Source organism: Diabrotica undecimpunctata, chromosome 6, assembly GCF_040954645.1.
Source record: "Diabrotica undecimpunctata isolate CICGRU chromosome 6, icDiaUnde3, whole genome shotgun sequence".
In the NCBI taxonomy this organism is placed as follows: domain Eukaryota; kingdom Metazoa; phylum Arthropoda; class Insecta; order Coleoptera; family Chrysomelidae; genus Diabrotica; species Diabrotica undecimpunctata.
This window is the reverse complement of record NC_092808.1, coordinates 36,042,971-36,059,795: the sequence shown is the minus strand read 5'-3', so window position 1 is coordinate 36,059,795 and position 16,825 is coordinate 36,042,971. Positions and strand designations below refer to the sequence as shown.

The window sequence follows — 16,825 nt, the reverse complement described above, 5'->3', positions numbered from 1 at the left end:
GTTTTCTATTATAATCTCTTTTGGAATTAAATTATATTTCAAAGAAATCAATTAAAATGTAATAAAAATCTGACTACAAAGGGAATAAATTTTATGCAGATTAAGTGTAATTATTTCTCGTGATGGACTAGAAAAAACTGTAACAATTTTCTCCTTCCCAATGCGAATGTTAATTGCAGATATAAATACCCTACCCCTTATCATAATATCAGAGTCGACACAAAATGAAAACAATTGTCCTTATTGTCACAGTGGCTGCATTGGCCTTCGTTAATGCACAAAAATACACAACTAAATATGATAATGTTGATCTTGACACTATAATCAAAAGTGACCGGTTGCTCTTAAATTATGTTAATTGTCTCTTGGAGAAAGGAAAATGTACTGCTGATGGATTGGAACTTAAAAGTAAGTCAAATGTATTTTGCTTCGTTTGCAGTAACTTTTTGTATGTAAATTAAATATATAGTTTAATTCTTTTTATATTATAATCTAATAATTTCTGTTTAGATTTGTTCGGTTTAGGTATTAACAAAAAATGTAATTTTGTGTTAAAATTATCCCAGTTTTATTTGTGTATATCTAAATATGTCCAAGTTTTACATCTTATTAAGGGCTACCATTATTTTTCTTTTTCTATTGTTAGAAAATACAGTGAGACCTTGGTAAAACGGCCTCGCGTAGTCATAAAATTTCTGTTGTAATGTTCTTTTTGATCTGGGATTAATAAAACACTTTATTGTGGTTCAACCTTTATTAATTTATTAGATTATTAAATAATATAATTTAGAATTTATACATGTTATAGTATTGCTATTTTAAACTAAAATAGTAGGATTTGGCTTATTTCTTTTAAGAAATTAATGAATTCTTCTTCATCCAATTCTTCTTCTTCGGCGTTTTAAAAAAAATGACTTCGCTGTCTTTGTCCTCTACAGCACTTTATTCTCTCAGTCTCTATTATATCATCTCTGGTAATTACTTCAGTATACAGCATACTTCAGTTCCATATAGAATAATATTTAGCACTATACTCTGACAGATCCTTTTTTGTTTTCTTTGATTAGAGTTTTGTTCCATATCACTCCATGGAGTGTTTTTGTGGACTGTTTTCACCGTGCTATTTTTATTTCTATATCTTTCTTACAAGTATCATCCCAGCATATCATTGATCCTACATTCTTAAAGGTCTTACAACTCTTAATAGTCTCCAATACAAGAATCGGATACACAAGTATTCGGTTTTACACATATATAACTTGAGTCTATAATTATGTCTGACAGTCTTCCTCTAATTTCCTTTCCATATATGTATTTCATATAATTTCCATACCTAAAAAATACAGTGCTAGAAAATACTTAGAATATCAATTAATTAGTCTAATGGAACATCATGATGAACAGCGACAGACATGGGTTGCTGCAATTAATTATATGTACAAGCAAAAGTAGAAGGAAAACGAGGACCAGGAAGGTGAAGGATTTCCTGGCTGAAAAATTTACGTACATGGTTCAACACAACAACCACAAATCTTTTCAGAGCATCAGTTTGCAAAATAAAGATGGTCGCCATGATGGTCGCCAACATTCAAAACGGATAGGCATTACAAGAAGAAGTTTAATGGAACCCACTCTTAAGATTTTTATAAGAATACTTTACAACAGATTAAACACAAATGCGAAGAAGGTCTTGAAGTTACCCAATTTTTTTGTTTTAAAAATATTATAGAAACTAGAAATCTTATTTCCTAGAATTGAAAACGGTGGTGAAACAGATCGGTGTAGTCATCAACGAAGACTAGATAAGGATCCTATAGCAAATGAGAAACAGGAAACAGCATTTGGAAGTCATATCTTCGAACGTGTTGACAGCTTCACATACCTTGGCTTGTAAGTGACTACTACCAATAAAACAAGCACATTAAAAGTCGAATAAACCTTACAAATAGTGCATACTATGGACTTCAAAAATAATTTCACTCAAGATATATCCAAAGAAAAACTAAAATTATTATATGCAAAATACTGCTGAGACGGGTCCTTATATACGGGGTGGAAACATGGACTCTAACGCAGAAGGATGAAAGACTTCTGGATATATTCGAGAAGATACTTCGCAAAATATTTGGTTGCAATATTTGGCAAAATGCAACCTAAGAGAAGGTTGCATTTTGCCCCCAACATTGTTCGATGTTTACTCGGATCAATTATTTAAAAAGGCACTTAAGAAACAGCCAGATGAAATAAAAATCATCGGGGAACTACTTAATGTACAGTACTCGCTGATGATACAGAAATACTGTCAAAAAATATTGAAGGTCTCCAAATTCTGCTCAATCGTATTCACAAAGTTGGAGAGAAGCTGGCAATAAAATAAATTCAAACAAAACCAAATTTTTAGTCATTAGACCTAGCACACATCCAGATACTGGATGGAATCCAAGTTGAAAAAGTTCACAAAATTCCATATTTAAGTGCTATATTTCTTCTTTACTGCCCTGCTAAGCTGCAAGGTTCTATTTACCAATTGTGCTATTTTGAGAAAAATGCAATAACTTTAGTTTACTGCGCCATCTGTAACATTAATAACATCAAACTGTAATTTTGAATGAACTTGATTTTTGTATATACAACTTACGGGATAATAAGAATAACAGCCCTTAAATGATAGGTAGGACAGCTCAGATTTAAAATGAAGAAAAATAATGTTTTCGCTACCACCCAGTACCGTTAGGACTAAAACTGCGATTTTGTCAGTTACGACATTTCAGCTTAAAAGGACAGTGTACTTGTGTAAGAAGCAGATATGTTGATAATAAAAGTAACACGCATAAATAGAATTTAAGCGTTATATTGTTATATATGCGTTAGTCATGGTTAAACACCGAAAAATGTCTTATCTGGAACATATAGTATAGGGCAATTAACTGATATTTAAAGGCGAAATAGACAACCGTAGAGTTGAAGAAAGGAAACAGGTTTCTTTCTTAAAAACATTCGGAAATGGACTCAGATATCAAATGCAGGACAATTATTCCAAATGGCAGAAGATCGCGAAGCCTTTGCAATGGTGATTATGCTCATCGAGCAACATCTATTTCTCGAGCCAGAGATCATTCGACTGTATGATGTTGCTCTCCGGACGTAATAATCTTAGTAACACCCTTGGTGCATAAATAACTATTAAACCATTTTTTTTAATTGATAATGAAGCGCGTACGGCAGGGCTGGCGCTTATTTGTACAATGAGAATTTAAACCAGCAAAAATTTGTGCCCTAGATCTTGTTTCTCTCTCTTATACACGCCGCAGCCCGAGCGCCCGTCCTGTTATAAGCGCTTTATTAACGATTAAAAACAATGTTTTAAAATTTTTAACTTGAATTTAGGTCCTTGGTGAATTTAAAAATAATGTTATTTACTTGTGTTTTTAAGTCTTGAAAATCGAAATTTTACGTTTTTTTCTGTTTTAAATTATTTATACCTCGAAAACGATTAGGTTCAAAGAACAACTACCTCTACTACTTCTTTTGTTCAGAACGATCCAAAATATTAAAGTAACTTTATCCGAGAAATAACTGATCACTACAATTTGTTTAAAAAAATCTAAACAACTTTTCGCCTGGGCGGCCTCTTGAACATTATTTTGGGGTATTTCATGAAAGTGAATATTCAAAAAATCTCATGAGAATATTTTTCTGAACGAACCCGAGTTTTTCGCCTTGTCTATACAGGGTGGCGCACCGAAAACGAAACAGATGCATTTACTGGCAGATGATTCCTTTAAAAAAAAAACGCTTGGACCCGTCGATTTTGTTATCGAGGGGGAAACAAAATTGGCATAAAATCACATTAACATTTGCAGCCCCCTAAGCGGGGGTGGCACCATCCCTAAAATCTTAAATGGAAAGGGGGTCGAATGATCCATCATTTAAAAGGTCTTTCAACTCCCTTTACAATGATGTAAAATTCATGTACTTCAATTCAGTAGTTTTGGAGATTTATTGATTTAAAGTTTAAATACATCATCGTAAGAGGAGATCAATACATAGCAGCAAAGTTGTTAAAAAATAAAGAATGAACTGACCTGTCAGCCGAGTAAATGTTGAAAATGACCACCATTACTTTCCATGCAATATTAAAGATTTTGCTGAAAACGTTGCCGGACATTTTGCAATATTTGAGGAGTAATTTGATGGCACTCATTCACAATTCTTTGTCGTAAATCTTCTAAGGATGTTGGCTGAGTAGCATAGATTTTGCTTTTTAAGTAACCCCACAAAAAGAAATCCAAAGGTGATAAATCTGGCGATCTTGGGGGCCATTCAACGGCACCTCTTCTACCAATCCATTGACCTGGAAAGGTCTGATCTAAATAATGCCGAACTCTTAATGCGTAATGTGGGGCACCATCCTGTTGGAACATCAACATATTCTCAACGTATCGACCATCATTCTGATTGTCAATTATATCTGTTAGCGCAGGATCTATGGCATTTTGCAGTAATTCCAAATACATTTCACCAGTCAAATTTCCAGGTAAGAAAAAAGGACCAACCAAATGATCGCCAAAATTGTCAGCCCAAACATTTAATTTTTGTGGCTGCTGTGTGTGTACCTCATGGGATTAGAGTCCGACCAATATCGACAATTATGACGATTTACTTCGCCATTTAAAAAAAAAAGGAACATTCGTCGGAAAAGCAAATGTTAAATAAAAATTGTTCATCGTTTGTAATTCGTTCACTCATAACTTCACAAAATTCTAATCGCTTATCAAAATCGTCTTCATTAAGTTCTTGTACAAGGTGAATTTTATACGGATGAAAATTATGGGCCTTTAGAATCCGTTGGATAGTACGTCGACTAACACCACACGAAGTTTGCAATTTGCGGGTACTTAATGTAGGATCTACAATAACTTGCCCTAAAACCCCCACTTCTGTTGCTTCGTTCCTTATAGGATTTTCAATATTACGTTTTTTATTGGCGACTGATCCAGTTTCCCGAAATTTAGCTACAAGTTCTAGAACATATTTTCGGTGCACATTATTGTTCTCATGTCGCTCATTAAAAATTTGTGCTGTTCTATTAGCGCACTGATTATTTCCGAAAAATATTTCAATAATTTCAACCCTTTCTGCCGTGGAATATACCATGGTTAATTTATGTATAAAGCAATAAATGATATTTTAACAACAAAGATTGGTCAAATCAATCGCAAACTAATGTACTATTTCCTATTTAAAATAAGTACGTGGCATTCTCTACTTAACTTTCTTCAAGAAACCACTTTTTTTGTCACAAAGGACACTTCAATTGCTATTTTTATTATTAATAAACCATGGGCGTAGTAAATAAAAGCATTTACTTATCAAGAAAATGCTTTTACTGAAATTTCTTAAGAGACTTATTTTGACAAAAGGTGGTATTTAAAAATAAAAGTAAATTACTAATTTCTTCGAAGTTTCTTACTCAAATGTTTCTTTTCTTTTATTCATGCAAGACAAAATTTATCCCTGGAACTTGGTAGTAAGAATTTGTACCAAACTGTATCTTTTGATTAAGATCTAGCAAGATGTTCTGAGCACTAGACAAAAGTCCGCCATTTTCGTATGTGAAGTTGATAGATTTGTTCTGGCTACACAAGTAAGATCTACAAAAGGTAAAAGTTATAAATTTTAGTATCTGTTATGTTCATAATTAGCTCTTATCTTCTAAAATTTAGTCCACTAATCTTTTGGTTATTCCACTTTTTGTATCTGTGACGTTATTTTCTCTGTAAGAATTCCCTTGTGACTATTCCATAGATAGGTTGTTCTAAGCTATGGTTTATTAGTATCCACAGCCTGTGCAAGATTTCTTCGAGCCAATTTACAATGGACTTAGTAATGAAGCAGATTGTGCAGCCTGTTCAATTGTACCTCAAATTATTTTCAAATTCGTTTATCTGGATGGCCTAATGTCATCTTTAGACCTCCATTTGTAGTCTCTCCAATATACACGCATATTTGAATTTGGAGAATTCTTCAAGCTTAATATCTTTCTACTCAAGTAGAAGTAGATCTTTTTTGAAGATGAAGAACTTATCTTCAGTATATATTAATCCAAAGCACCCGTCCATGAGCCAACTTTCTTTCTTCCGTGGTATACTAAAAATCTATGCAATTTTAGCATTTTTAATTTTATAAAATTCTGGTTATATTATTTTTGTAATATTACTTTTTAATAAATTTCTATTTAATGTTCTGGTTGTCAATGGTTTACGTTTTTATATTCTCCATATTTTTAAATCTCTTTTATTGATTCTTTTAAGCAGAATATAAAGTTTATATAATATAAAAGGCAATATATTAATAAATACAATATTTTTAGAGGTTTTGCCGGATGCCCTGTTGACCGATTGTTCAAAATGCAGTGACGCTCAGAAAAAAGGAAGCAAGAAAATAATCCGACATCTTATTGACAATAAACCTGACTGGTACACCGAATTAGAAGCTAAATATGACAAAGATGGAACATACAAAAAGAAGTATGAACAGGAAATTAAATCAGACTAATAACAGATTAGAGTAGGCACTAAAATTGTAATCATTTTACACATACGTAAATAAATTTTGTGATATAAATGTGAATCTAATAAACTTTTATTTGTTATAATTTTGTTTTGTTTGGATTACCATTAAAATAATTTAAAAACTTTATTTAGTATAATACATTTTTTTTTTTTCGAGGAAGAAGGCAACCAGAATATAGCCTCAAATATCGACCATGGAACAAAACATTTGGGTTTGACATTGTGGCCATGTTTTTACAATATATAATATGTTGTATGATTTAAATAAGAGCTTTCAAAAATGTACAATTTGATTAAATTATTATTTTATGATTTCATTTTTTAATTTAGATTAAACAAGAACAGGTAAGTACATATTTGTTTCTTTCGAGATTAATTACAGTTAATTAATAGAAATTTTTTAGCAATTGCTTTTCGATATATTAGCGGATAGATTTTGCAATTATCAAACAACCAGTTGACAGATTGCCACAGATGTTTACTAAATGTATGTAAATATGAAGACCATTCCTTTATCATTTTGGAATTTACCTAAATTGTACTGTTTTCTTACTGTTACTTACTTGGAATTGTACAATGTGTTTGTCCACTCTCATTATTTTACCACTTTATGTTTCTTTTTTATGTTTATTTCTTCTTCTCTTCTTTGTCAACCATTTTCCATCCACTCCTGAATGTAGGTCTCTCCCAATTGCTGCCATCTTTTTCTATCTTGCGCCAATCTAATCCACTGTTTGCCTGCCACTGTTCTTATGTCATCTACCCATCTTTTTTGAGGTCTTCCCGTGCTTCTTGTTGTCGTCCTTGGTCTCCATTCTAGAATTCTCCGTGTCCACCTGTTGTCATTATATCGGGCTACGTGACCTGCCCAGCGCCATTTCATTTTTGCAATTTCTTCCACAATATCCCTAATCTTCGTTCTACGTCTTATCTCGGTGTTTCTAATCTTGTCTCTTAGTGATATTCCAAGCATGATTCGTTCCATTGCTCTTTGCGTTGTTTCTAATTTTTTAGCAGATTTTTTGGTAAGGGCTACTGTCTCCAAGCCGTAAGTACAAACTGGTAGTATGCATGTGTTATGCACCTTTTTCTTTAAGTTTACAGGAATGGAGGTGTTTTTCAAGATATATGCTAATTTGCCGAAAGCGCCCCATGCCAGTTGTGTTCTGCTTTTAATTTCAGCATCTTGATTTGCTTTTCCTAGTTTGATAACATGACCTAGATATACATAATGTTCAACATTTTCTATGGTATGATTTTGTATTGTTATATTTGTCTGGTCTCGGCTCAGTATTTTTGTTTTGCTGTAGTTCATTTTTAAGCCTACCGCTCCTGAAACTGCATTTAATCGTTGTAACATATCATTTAGTTCTTGGATATTATCGGCTATTAAAACTATGTCATCTGCGAATCGCAAGTGGTTTAAGTATGATCCGTCGACGTTGATACCCTTATTGTTCCATTCTAGTTTCTTAAAAATGTCTTCTAGAGCAAGGGTAAATAGTTTGGGAGAGATGGTGTCTCCTTGTCTTACTCTCCGTTGTAGTCTTATGGGATTAGTTTTTGTGCTTTCGTCCAGCTTTATCTGCATGGTGGCATTTTCATATATGTTTTTAATTATGTTAGTGTATCTTGAATATATACGTGCATTTTCTAGAGATTCAAGCACTGCCCATAATTCGATGGAATCGAATGCTTTATGGAAATCGACGAACGCCATATGAATTGGAACATTATACTCGGTGCATTTTTCTATCAGTGTTCTTACGGTGTGCAAGTGGTCTATGGTACTAAAATGTTTTCTGAATCCAGCCTGCTCGATAGGTTGATAGAAATCGAGCTTATGTGTTAGGCGGTTGGTTATGATTTTAGTTAGTAATTTATACAGATGTGAGAGCAAGGATATTGGTCGGTAATTCTCGATGTTTGCTTTGTCTCCTTTCTTGAATAGTAAAATGACTTCGGAGTTGTACCATTCTTGAGGAATCTTTCCTTCATCAATTACTTTATTAAATAAAATATTTAATACCTGTTCTATTTTTCTTCCACCGATTTTCAACATTTCGACTGTAATTTTATCCTCTCCCGGACATTTATTCGTTTTTAGTTGATTTAGGGCCATTTTTATTTCATAGTCGGTTATGTCCGGTATTTCTTCTGAGCCGGTGTTAATTATTGTTCGTTCAGTACGTCGTTGTTGTGGTTGTGTATTTGCCGAGTATAATTTAGTGTAGAATTTTTCAATGGCCTCGCGGTTTTTTTTTCCTTTCTGTCTCGGACGGTGACGTTTTTCTCATTTTTTATTTCTATGATTTTTCTTGTGCCGTTTGAGTTTTTTGCTTTGAGTAATTTCATATTGCAGTTATCTTGTATTATATTTTTTATTAGATTGTTAGTATAGTTTCTATGATCGTTCCTAATTTCTTTCTTCGCGTTTTTGTTTAAACTTTTGAAGCTGTCCGAAGTTCGATCTGTTCTGTTTCGTCTTTCTTTTAGTAATTTAATTGTATTAGGTTGAAGTTTAGATGTTTTGGCTGTTTTCGTGTTTGAGCATATTTTCTTAACCGATGTTGTTACAGTTACTTTTATTTTATTGGCTAGTCCGTTTATATCCATTTGTCTCAGTGTCTCTACTGATTTTAGTCTTGTGCTTAGCTCTTTTTGGTATTCCGTTTGTTTTTGAAATAGGACATCGGTGGTTGGGTATCGTTCTCGTTTAATAAGTTTGTTTAGTTCTACTCTCGTCTGTATGTTTAATTAATTAATATATATCGCATGCTTCTTTCCTGATTGGTTATAAGAACACGGCAACACTGCCAAACCTAAATATTTGATTCCAGGTTCAGGTTGACATTTGCGGCTATATTCTGGTTGCATTCTTCTTAATGATGTCCGGTTATTTTTATTTCATAGTTTTTGAATCATTAACTTTTCTGTAGTAAATTTATATCATAAACAATGAGGGGATATAAAAAAGTGACATGTTTTGTATATTTGATTGCACAAACTAATAATAAAGGACACAAGGTCGACGAAGGAAACAGAAAAGAAAGAAATCTAACAGCGCTAGATAATATCAAAATATGTATAATAAGCAAAAATAAGTCCATATAAAACTGTTAAAATCAACAGTGTCCAATGCAGCTAAACATGGGTTTTGAAAAAATCAAAGGACGACGGATCTCAAACATATATTGAGAAAAATTATGAAAGTAAAATCATAATATGTAGAAAACAAAAAAAAAATAAGATTTTACAATGGTGTCTAAAAATTACCTTCTAAAGACACTTTGATAATTTAAATGCAATATATCAGCGGAGCATCAGCGACACTTTAAAAAAACATTAGCGGAAATCAGAGGAATTTTCGTTGATAATGACTTCTGGTGATACTTGACACCTTATTGGGATTACAATTATTAAAAATAGTTATGGTTTTTAACTAAGAAGCACCAGACAAATAAGAAGACTACTACAAAATTATAAAAATAGAAAAGTCAGTACTGCCAAGTTAACAATGGGCAAAAAAAGCAGTAATTACAGAACAATAGGTCTCAAAATTATTATATATTGTTTGAGTTTCAAAAAACTGTGTAATCACAGGACACTGTTCACTGAGATATCATATCAACAAAATGGACAAAGTGAACAAAGCAATATGCATATTCTGTGAAAATGTAGAGAAAACGGCCGAAAATATAACAAGTCCTTTTAGAATCTGACTAGGTAACAAATATTAAAATTTACAATTTACAAACAATAAACAAACAATTTCATTAAGAAATCCTCGAAATATTTTGGCCTTAATAACTGTAATAATGCTCAAACTTGTTGAAATAAATAAACCTATATAGACCTATAGAGTATGAGATAGTACAGAAAGTTAAAATTATGAATTGATTAAAAACGTCCATTTTCAAAAGTTGAAAAGAAAAATAAAAAAGCGTACCAACATTTGGATTATTACTATGACTAAGACAACCGATTTCAGCGCATCCTTAGGTCCAAACGTTAACCAGTTACTTAACTACTATAGAAAGAGAAAAAAAGATATTACAATTGTTGTTGGTTGGTGAAACTATAATACAATAATGTCAAACTTTGGTGGCAATCAAAAGTAAACAAATTTGGCTTAAAATTTAATTTAAAATAAATTAGTTAAAAAGACAAAATATATGGTAGTGAGCAAGCATTGGGAGCCTAATAGCAATCACGATAGAATCGACGAACAGTGCGACAACACCCAAAAGTCAGATCTAGAATAAAGCAGGCGAGACAGGCATTTCTGAAATCTAGAAAATATTAAGAAGACGTGATATGGGGTTTTTTGTAGGATACTAAAGCGTATATTTGATTAGATGACATGTGCACAAGATTAAAAGCGTGGGAAATACAGAAGTATGCTAAACATTTAGTGGACTGCCAGAAAAACGAATGTATATATTGGCCATATACATAAACGAATGAAATGTTAATACCATGAAGAAAATAAAACTAGTACATTTTGCACCGTTACGTAAAATACTACATATAACCTGCTCCTGTTAATAATCTGAAGCAAACATGGACGAGGTAGAATATCCTTATGACTCAAGAATCTGCGTCAATAATATTAGAAGATAAATGCTGATCAATACTGATGAATGACAGATAAAACCCCAAAACTTAGAAAACCTTAGACATTATGGTAGACTTCTTTAACACAATATATAAAACAGGACATATACCTAAACAATGGGTACTGTCCACCTTTTACGCTGTACCTAAAAAATACAAACGCTAAAGACTGCAGTGAATACAGAACAATATCATTAATAAGTCTCGAATGCTCTGAAATTATATATGGAAATAATACAGTCATGGTCATATAAATAAACAACTGAAAGAAGAAATAATAAATAATAGTCTGTTTGGATTCAGAAACAGACTAGAAACCAGAGAAGCGTTATTTGCTTTTAATGTAATAGCACAAAGAATAATAACAAACCTTTACTTTATTTGGAATCAAAAATGTGGTCAGTGTCAAAAAAGAAATAGATAATATCATAACAAACAGAAAATAAATAATCAAAGTACTCAATCAAAGTAGTCAATATCGAAGTATTCAACAAATTTTTAATAGGAAGCGACCACAGATTAATCCGAGCTGAAGTCAAGTCAAAGGTGCCCAGGAAACAACTATGGGAAGCAATGAGAAGAATGCGCGTTAGAGAGAAATGGGTGAATATAACACAAAGACTGTATAAAGAAACACAAGTGCAAATAAAGTTAGGTAATGAAATAACAAAAACAATCACCGCAACAAAAGGCCTCAAACAGGGATGTGGTCTCTCATCTACACTTTTTAACATATATATATAGATCAGGCTTTGAAAAGATGGTATAGAAAATGCGGAATAATGGGCATACCAGTACAAGAGAATATATTACATTCACTACTTTTCGCAGATGATCAAGTCATTTTTGCACAAGACAGGGAGGATATGGAATATATAATAAGGAAAATAAAGGAAGAATATGAACTTTGGGGACTCAAGATAAATATGTGCAAGACCGAATACTTATGTATTGGACCCGAGGTTGCAGATTTGGACTTAAGTTTAGAAGCAGGCACTATTAAGAGATATAAGGCTTTTAAGTATTTAGGGTCAATGATTAGCCGAGATGGTACTTGTATGAAAGATATAGAAATGAAAATAGCACGGGAAAAACAAGCCACAAGAGCACTTCATGGAGTGATATGGAACAACACTCTAACCAAAGAAAACAAAAAGAGGATCTTTCAAAGCATAGTGATGTATATTACCCTATATCGAGCGGAAGTATGGCCAATGACAACAACAATACGAAATAAAATAAGAACAGTTAAACTGGACTTTATGAGAAGATTTCTACAAATCACAAGAGCGGATAGAATAAGAACGGAGGAAATATGGAACAGAATGGAAGTAAAATGCTCAATTACAAAAAAGTTGGAAAACAGAGCCCTGCAGTGGTACGGGCATGTACAAAGAATGTCAGAGCATAGGTGGCCGAAAAGAATATTAAACTGGGACCCGCCGGGAAAAAGACGGAGAGGAAGACCTGCTACAAGATGGAAAACATACGTCGGAAATGCTATGATAGATAGAGATCTCAGAGAAGGTGACTGGGAGAATAGAGTGCTATGGAGGACGAAAACGGCGAACTCATAATGGGAAAAGCCGAAGAAGAAGAAGAAGGAGTCAAGCTTAAATGTCAAATTGAAAAGAACAAAGATTATCCTAAAAACAAAAAAAAAAGAAATAAAATAGAAGATGTAGATCAAGCAAATGATAGCCTGACAAAGGCTCTAAAAGAAACGGAAAGAAAGTGCTGCCCGACCGTTCTGATCCACACAGAAAAACTAAGCCAAAATACCAACGAGCTAATAGGTAAAGTAAGACAGTTGATGCAAAAATACGGCTCCAACTACTTAACAATGAAGAAATAAAAATAACCACTGGTTAATCCGAAAAGAGGTAAGAGAAATAACTAAAATAATTCAAGAAAACAAAAGTTTTAAAGTTTTGAGGCTAAATACGAACAACATAGGCAACAAAAATATGTACTAAATAAAAAACACAGACGAAAACATTCCTACTGATAGAACCAAAATCCTCGAGGTTGACGAAACCTTTTATCGCGAAATGTATAAGAGCACCGGCGAAAAGCAAGATGAGCCCCTGCCCAAAATCACAAACTAGGAATTAGAATTAATGGCAGAAAAAACTTCATACGAAATCAAAACGCCACTTTTAGAAATGAAAAATAACAAATCCCCTGGCGATGACGGAGTAGTGATCAAAGCGATCAAATTAGGTGGAAATAGAATTATCCAGATTTTGAAAAAAAGTTTTCACCAAATGCACCTATCAAGGAAAAACTTCTTCTCAATGGAACAATGCAGTCATTATTTTATTACACGAACAACAGCATATAAAAACTTTACACAAAATATATCAAAAAAAGGCTGGACGCATTAGACTTCTATGAGCCTAGAGAAAAAGCTGAATTTAGATCGGAATACAGCACTAACAACTACTTATTAGTGATAAAGAACCTGATAGAGAATACAACAAACCATTGGCTCTGATATTTGTCTACTACGAGAAAGCATTCGAAACCATAATCCATCAGAAAATGATAGAAGCATTGGCAGAATGACGATTAGACCATCGCTACACTAACATAATTAAATATATCTACCAAACTGCAGCAGCTAGCGTAATACTATCTGAACCTGAACAAGAAACAAATAAATTCTGTATACAGCGAGGAGTACGGCAAGGAGACACTGTCTCTCCAAAGCTATTCAAGACGATTTTAGAACATACTTGCAAGAAGTGACATCTGAACGAGCATAGAGCTTCTCTCTATTTATCGTTGCATCGAGCAACGATAAATAGAGAGAAGCTCAGTCATTTGCGACTTGCAGATGACATCGTCTTTAGATGATATACAAATAAACATACATTTGGAAGAGGTATCGATAGAAAGGGTAGAAAAATGCAAATAACTGGGAACCTGGATTTTAGAAAATAATGATCAAACAACCAAAATAAGGGCCAGAATAGATATAGCAAGAAATGCGTATGTAAAAACAAAAATTGTTCTCTACAATAAAGACCTTACATTAGAATTGAGAGTAAGAGCTCTGAGATGTTACGTGTTTTCGATACCACAATATGGACAAAGCTGGACACTGAAGCAAGAGCACATAAATAAGTTACAGTCATTTGAAATGTGGTATTACAGAAGTATACTTAAAATAGCATGGACACAAAAGAAAACGAACACGGAAATTCTGTGAGAAATGAGTGAAGAATATGAAATAAAAAATACAATAAAAATAAGAAATTTATAATATCTGAGACACGTAATGAAGGGACAGCGATATGAAATGCTAAAATTTATAATAAAGGGAAATATACAAGGAAGAAGGAGTATAAAAAGAAAGAGAGTGTCATGGTTGAAAAATTTAAGGGACTGGTTTAGATGTAGTTGAATAGAACTCTTCAGAACAGTAGTATATAGAGTAAAGATGATTATGATTATATCTTACCTTCGATTGGGAAACGGCATTTAAAAAAGAAATTGTAAAAGAATAGGATTATGTTAAATAAAATGTGTCTTATATGAAATAGTATATAACTGTTTTTCAAATATCTCTTCGACAATTGAAAATACTTTGATATTTTAATGTACCGCAAATTTTTCTATTTTTACTAGAAATAGGCTACAATTTGACTAAAATCTATTTGGCGTTTCAATTTTTATTTCGGAAATTTAAAATAAAATTATGGCTTATTCCCAGTAAACATAGTTAATTGTATTAATATGTCATAAGAAAATAGGTTCAGTACAATATGTACCGTATTTATCATCAATTTAAACACACTGTTGACATACCTACACCTTGACAGCACATTTGGTACTAAAGAGCTTAAACATTTTACTCTCTAACGCAATCTAAAATGGTTACAAATGATTAAATATAACAACTATTAAAAGATACTTTTGTCAACCTACCATTACATAAACAATTTTAAAAACATCTAGACAATGTTAAAGTCATCAAGTATTTAGGCTAACACAAAATTTGGCAATAATTATTTTTTTTTGTAAGTATTGACGTATGATTGTCGCAAGGAAGCGACAAAATGATCATTTTTTTGTAAGATATTTAGTGGGTATAATTTATACTTTTTATAAAGATGTACATAGTTTTACAAAAATGGTTTAATACTTACAGGGTGAGTCAACAAAGCTTAAATTATAAATGTAAGGATTAAACTTGAGATTTTATCAGAAAATCTTAAACAATATTATGAGTAGACTTGGGCAAGTATGCAAATAGAAAAGTATGAAATATGCGCATAAATATGCAGTATTTTATGCAAAAATATGCAGTATTTTATGCAAAATATGCAGTATTTTATGCAAAATATGCATATATCTAGAAAATATACATGTAATAAAAAATATTTACAGTAATTTTTTTTTAGAAAAATACTTACAATGTTACAAATACATAACATATACAATTATTTTACCATATAAATATTATTTTGAATTGTGGTATGTAACAATAAATTATCGAATGATGTTCAAAATTTTCTAATAAAAACTTATGGCTTCTATCTGAATATATATTTATATGTGTAAATAAAAAAACTTCTTTCGACATCAACTGATGTAACTGGGGCATTTTTTAAATATACTATAATAGATGGTTCTAAATTAAGTGGTTCGGAAAATGTCCCAGCTAGTACTTGAACCACTTCAGAAAGAACCTGGTGACCACTATTTTTTTCCATGGTTACTTTAAATTTTTGGAAAATTTCCTTTTTACTAGTACTTACCTTAAACGTTTTGACACAATGTCTCAAATTCTTTTATTAAAACTATACTCTCTAACAATGATAATTTGGAAGATTCTAATTGAGTTATAGTTTGCTGGACAAAACTAGAATTTGATTTTATGAATGACAGCTGCTGTTGGAGGATGTTATTTTCGAAGGTTTGCTTAGCTTCCAATAAAGATTGGCAACTATCATCCGTTAAAAGGTTAATTATTTTTTTTTTAAATCAACAAAATGATCAGCATAGAAATTAGCTGCTCTCAACATGTTCCCCAACGTGTTAAACTGGGTTGCGGTGATATTGGAACAGCAGGAAGCATATCTGTGTAACATTGTATTCATACAGGTAATTTCAGGAATACCTTTATTACACTCGATATTAAACACTAACTAGTGGAAAATTTTTTCTTACTTCCTCCGCAACTCTGTTTATTCCATGCGCTAAACAAGTGACACGTATTAAGTTTGGATAAAATATTTTTAAATTTTGTCCTGCTTTCACCATATATGGTGCGGCATCAGATAAAATAAGCAATAATTTATCATTAGGCACAGCAGCAGGAAGGAACAAGTTTACCTAATGCTTCTTGTAGAAACCGTGATATTTAGAGCGTTGGTTTTTTTCCACTCGCTTACAGGAAATTAAATACGATTTTGAAAAGGTTTCATCGCTAAGTACACCAATCAATAAGTGCACAATGTATCTTCCTGACGAGTCAGCGGTCTCGTCCACACATATGTAAAAGTAATTATTACCTTTTTCGGCTTTTATGTTGTGGATAACTAAGGAGTATAACAAATTGACATTATTTCTATTTAGAGTTCGCTCACTGGGATTGTTTTGTTTAAAATATTTTTTTTAAAAAT

At 32.3% G+C, this 16,825-nt stretch overlaps 1 protein-coding gene across 1 annotated transcript; it reads left to right on the top strand.

Moving 5' to 3' along the window:
- Positions 1-216: 216 nt before the first annotated feature.
- LOC140443385 (ejaculatory bulb-specific protein 3-like) lies at positions 217-6,658 on the top strand. The gene is made up of 2 exons (XM_072534623.1): positions 217-408; positions 6,374-6,658. The coding sequence occupies exons 1-2, from the start codon at positions 225-227 to the stop codon at positions 6,556-6,558; spliced, it is 369 nt and encodes a 122-aa protein (XP_072390724.1). The 5' UTR covers positions 217-224; the 3' UTR covers positions 6,559-6,658.
- Positions 6,659-16,825: the final 10,167 nt, after the last annotated feature.

Coding starts and splice junctions, on each gene's coding strand:
- LOC140443385 (XM_072534623.1), top strand. CDS start 225: ATGAAAACAATTGTCCTTATTGTCACAGTGGCTGCATTGGCCTTCGTT. Junction 409..6,373: donor TGATGGATTGGAACTTAAAA/GTAAGTCAAATG, acceptor CAATATTTTTAG/AGGTTTTGCCGGATGCCCTG.